General features: G+C 47.5%; 2 protein-coding genes across 2 annotated transcripts; one reads left to right on the top strand and one right to left on the bottom strand.

Annotated features, from left to right (window-relative positions):
- Positions 1-1,254: 1,254 nt before the first annotated feature.
- On the bottom strand, positions 1,255-2,318 carry B0H18DRAFT_1127125 (uncharacterized protein; the record flags this gene model as incomplete). Its single annotated transcript, XM_048035253.1, has 3 exons — positions 1,255-1,812; positions 1,865-2,107; positions 2,157-2,318. 3 exons carry the CDS (start codon positions 2,316-2,318, stop codon positions 1,255-1,257), a joined length of 963 nt encoding a protein of 320 aa, XP_047885473.1.
- Positions 2,319-3,551: 1,233 nt separating this feature from the next.
- On the top strand, positions 3,552-5,132 carry B0H18DRAFT_1109167 (uncharacterized protein; the record flags this gene model as incomplete). The annotated part of the gene is made up of 9 exons (XM_048032752.1): positions 3,552-3,614; positions 3,675-3,689; positions 3,762-3,821; positions 3,876-3,932; positions 4,271-4,315; positions 4,375-4,401; positions 4,461-4,661; positions 4,729-4,758; positions 4,824-5,132. Coding segments are annotated over exons 1-9 (750 nt in total), but the record flags the coding sequence as incomplete, so codon positions are not given.
- Between the last annotated feature and the right edge of the window lie 70 nt (positions 5,133-5,202).

The following is a 5,202-nucleotide window of genomic DNA, read 5'->3' as shown; positions in this document are numbered from 1 at the left end:
CAGGCGGATAGTGCACCGACCGTACTGACGTAGTGTACCGTCGTATCGACCGTAAATTGTGTTTTCGGTGGGTAGGTGAGCTAAGGGCTCATCACCGTCTTTCTCACTTACATGCTGCCTGTCCTGATGGTGTTATTTCATAATGTCGCCGACAATGCAACATGCTGTAGCTGCGTCTACCATCACTCATGAGCAAATGTTGTTGCCTGCACTGCGACAGCTCAGCTTGAACCACATGACATGGACTAGTACATAAACAAGTGCAAATAGTGTGTTGTCATATATATACCAGCCTATACATGGCATCTCTCCTTCCTTAGAACCATCACCATCAATCCAGCAGCCATCAACACACAGTAAGTAACTCACTATGATTGTATTGTGGCCTAATCACTCTCTGCAAGCATAGATGCCTTCTCACTCTCAGAAGTCCAGGCTATCTATGCCCTCTAAGAAGCCTGCAAAGGTGCCTACATCCAAGGCAAGTAATGAGATGTCCCACCCTTTGTCTCACAGTTTAACTTATCATGGGTTTTGGTAGAATCAACAAGGTGCACAGGCAGGCCAGTCATCTCATCAATGCAGTGCCCGCCAGCCAATAGTATGTAGATGTGATTGCTTAGGAATCTGTTTCAACTGATGTCATTATTTTTAGGTGCCTGGGCTGTGCTACAAGTGCAAAAAAGCAGGCCACATCAAAATGAACTGCTCCAAATACCAATGCCCACACTGCAAAATGTATGCCCCTGGTCACAACACCTGGCACTGTCCTTGGAACAAGGAGGCTCAGCACACAAGGATGAAGATTGAGGATCAGGAGGTAGCCTATGATGACTATGACTATGATCCTGAGGGTTATGAATGCTAGATAGATCTGATTTCAATTTTATGTTGACCCATACCAGTAATCATTGTTTGGGAAGCTGAAATAAGAGTCCAGTAATATATTCCAGTGATGCAGACAAATGCAAGCACTATAACAGTGCATGCTGAATTGATTGTGACCACGTTACCCAGACCATGACACAACTGGATGATCTTGCAGTATTGGTATCTGCAGGCCTATTGCGGCCACCATTGAGGATGATCTATAGCTAATCCAGCCAGTCAGTGGACAAAAGCACGTGAACATTTACCAGAAGCCGCCATAACAAAGTGGTATATTGTTATGCATAGATTTGCCTCAGTATACATTGTACACAAATGGTGCAGTCAAGAACAATACATTGTACATGATACAGACCAGAACACTGTTCACAATCCACTCTCTGAGTCCTTCTTCACCACTACATAATCATCCAATGCCAAAATGGTGTCTGCCTCATCCAAAATGCTTGGACAGGTTGCAACAAAGTTGCGCTCTGCATCCAAGCCAAACACCCACTCTGCTTCAACGTAGGACTGTAGATACCGCAGGCCAACGGGGCGCTCAAACTCCAGGTGGGGGGAGAAGGTGTTCGTCATTGCACAGAGCGGCACCATCCGCTTCCGCCCTAGCGAATAGTCTTCTGCGTATTCTGCAACTGTCACGTCTCCACGCTTGAAGACAGGGATATGGGAAAGGGGGAGGGGGAGGGTTATTGTTTCTGGGGCACCAAACCACTCATTGCCCAAGGCATAATCCCATGACTTGATCGCGAGGTTGTAGTAGTGGAAGTCAAGGGCTGGGACTGCCACAGGCGAATCGGGATATTCTCTGTACCATGGCAGTGCAGGAAACACCTGTGCTGTGATGGGCTGGCGGAACATCAACTTGAGAGTATTGTCAACGACCTCAGCCATGAGTGGCAGGGACATAGGCCGGTGTCTGTCCTGTAGTACAGTATTAGATGGTTTTACAGGAATGAGAGAAATAACAACACACCTCGACAAACACCAGGGCCTCAACCAACCTGAACTCCTTCTTCCCATATCCCGTGAACATCTCTGGCACTGCATACACATCATACATCTCCTTGACGGCCCCTGGGAAGAGCCAGCCCTCCAGCTTCGGAGGGTTCTCTAGTGCCATCACAGCATCCCACAGCCTCTGCCGTGCAGGTCTTGGCAACTGGATGAGGCCTGTACTAGGCGTCGCTGGACACTCTGTGGATGGACTTTTTGGGCACTAGATCACAAAGTCAGCTTGCATTCAATCCAACAGTGAAGTTACACACATAGTCAAAGAAGACTGCAAAGCACGGCTTTTCCAGACAGAGCACAGTGATGTGCTTCACTCTTGGGCACACAGGGCAGATTTTGGTATAGGCAATGATGCGACCATTTCGAGGGAGGTGGCTGTAGAACAGTTGAAACACACGCTTGTCATATGAAGGCATATTGATGAACTGAGGAGGTGGAAGGAAGGGAAGAGAAGGAATGAGATGATGGTCAAGCTTGGATTGAGCTTATAAGCGCAGCAAGGTGCTTTCCCACGAACACATGGTGTCATGTGCCTACCTGAACTACAGGCAGCCAGTGTGTATTGTCGCCGACAAAGCACATTCCACGTTCTGTAGTTACTTGTGGTATGAATATTGCCACCTGTTGTTCTGTGTGGTCAGCAGACAAGCACTGTTGGCAGTCACTCTGCAACCAGCAGTGGGTTGGAGGTCATGACGCCATGGAGCGAGCACCAATGTAGGGGCACTGAGGAGTGCATGTCCTCAGTACTGTGACACACACCGACCCATCACAACCAAGTGCGGCTACTTTGTTGGTAGTCCCGGCTGAGCAACAGTGTGAGGTGCAAAAAGACTGACTCACGGTCAGCCATTGGTGAGATGTGATGCTTGTTGTGCAGGCATACAGAACACTCAGTGGAAGTGCATGTCACGATGTGTATTCAGCAATCGTGGTGCTACAACTACTGTAGTGCTGCAGACGAAACAACAATAGTGGAACAAACAACTTGGCAATCCACCAGCATGTCTGTGGTAGGAATAATACTTCTGGACATTGACTCTTGAGTCCTCTTGCCATCCATTGTTGGACTCTCTCCAATCTCATCATTGTCAGCACAGACGAGCCGCAAACAATGTGTCCACCCAGATATATGTACTGGTACATGCACTCCTTGCAGCCAATGAGCATGTATGTCAACAGTGCCGGTGGCAAGACTAGTTACACTGTTGATTGTATTATCTGTGCCAGCTAGCTGTGCTCTGGTGATGACATTGTCCATGATCTACTTGGGGTTCATCATGGTGTCATGCCCGTGCTACCCCACAACAGAGTCATGCATTGCATACTGTCGCCGACATTACAGAATATCACATGATGCATCATGTGCACGGCCCACTATCCAGGTCATGTGACTGTATAGCTCTTAGTCAGCAGTACCCACACATTAAAATAGCACAGCACATAACCAGCTCCTACTGCGCAAGACATGTGATTGTACAAAGAAAGGCAGGTACCCACACTGCATGTGACTCTGCCCAATGAGGCTATGGACACAACCAGATCACATGCCTGTGGCTTCACAGCCACATGATAAACACACACAAACTCAGCCACACTGAGCTTAAAAAGGGGCACCCCCAGTTGATGGTGGCTGAACCACTCTTGAACTGCTACCACCACCATCCTCTTTTGGAAGCCATAACAGCTCAAGCTCAAATTCAAACATGTCTGTGAGTGCATCATACTACTGCCATTGCTCTGACATGCAATATGCTCAATGACATCTGCAGAGCCCCATCAGTGAAGTGATTTTTTTCTCTTCTTTTGTGTACTGTCGTCGACATTACAACATGGCACTCACTTTCTTTCCCCCATAGACCTTCAACACCATTCAGGAGTCCCAGCCCAATGAGGTAGAGGACAAGGGAAGCCCAATGGTGAGTTCATTTTTCATTTTTTGTGTATTGTCACTGACACAAAAAAATTGACAGTCAATGTCTGATCAAGATGCACAGGAAGTTGCTGCAATTGAAGAAAGTTATGAAGTTGTATGTGTACTGCTTGCCAGAGTGACAATCTGACTGATGGGCTTTGCTTGTGCATATAGTATAAAGAGGTAGGATAAACAACAAATTAATGCACATGGGTGGTCACTGACATTTACTAGATCGCCAGCAGCTTTGGGGAACTTGCAGTCACTCCCTTGTATGCTGACTCGCAGGCTGATGACACTTATGGTGAACTGCCTGCCAATCAGGCTAGCCTCACAGCCGTAAAGGAGGCAGAATTGTCAGACTCTGAGTCTGAGTCTGTTCATCAGGCCAGTTAATCATAAATATTGTGTAACGTCGTCGACAGTATCCTAAAGTGTTTTGGATGATTGCAGGCCACACGCGTCAAGATTATGAAGGCCAGGAAAGAAGGAAAGATGGTAAGCATGAGCGTGGCATTGTTTATAATGTTCAGCCAATGCTAATGTATATTCTGCAGCGTGCTGCCAGTGTCCCAAGTGATGAAGTGAGCATATTAATCCCTCCCACTGAAGTGCACAAGATGCTCAAATATTGCACGCACAGGAGAGTGAGGCACAGATGACTGATGATGAAGAGGAGAGCAGCACAGAGGAGAGCAGCGCAGAGGAGAGTGAGGCGCAGATGACTGATGAAGAGGGTAACAACGCCAACGAGAGCAGTGAGGAGGAGGAGGAGGAGGAGAACATGAGTGACTCCAGTGAAGATGTTGCACTGATGAGCAAGGTAAAGAAATCTGCTTCAGTGGTGAGTGGCTGACAATTTTTGTACGTCTGCTATACTGGGGTTGACTTATAACTTTCAATTGCTACAGAAGGTCAACAAGAAGGTGCAGAAGATCCTTGTGAGTCTCCTGATTGGTATTCTGTATTGTCGGCGACAGTACAGAATTTGATATTTTTTTGTCAGGTGCCCAAGCCAGAAGAGGCAGACATGCGAAGCCGTTACACTACTTTCCAGACGGTGTACAGGCTGCTGAAGGACGCCACCATTGGCTACTTCACTGTGACTGTCGCTCCCATGTCAAAGAGTGACAACATCAGACTTGATCCTCATGCTGGCGGTCCCACTCTGGCTCGCAACACTGTCAACCTTCGCACGCTCGACGAGGGCCATGTTGGGCGTATTCTCACCAGTATGAAGAGGCAGTTTGAGGGGCTGCTCGACGAGAATGCACCCATTCTTGCAGTTGAACGTGAATGGCTTTCAATTCCAACTGTGAGTAATCAATAAATTATCAGTCATTGCATCTCCTGACCTGGCAACAAAACTTTCTATTCCAGGATCA

Source organism: Fomitopsis serialis (assembly GCF_022376445.1).
Source record: "Fomitopsis serialis strain Sig1Antser10 chromosome Unknown B0H18scaffold_235, whole genome shotgun sequence".
NCBI classification, from domain to species: Eukaryota; Fungi; Basidiomycota; class Agaricomycetes; order Polyporales; family Fomitopsidaceae; genus Fomitopsis; species Fomitopsis serialis.
This window is presented reverse-complemented; position numbering and strand designations above follow the sequence as displayed.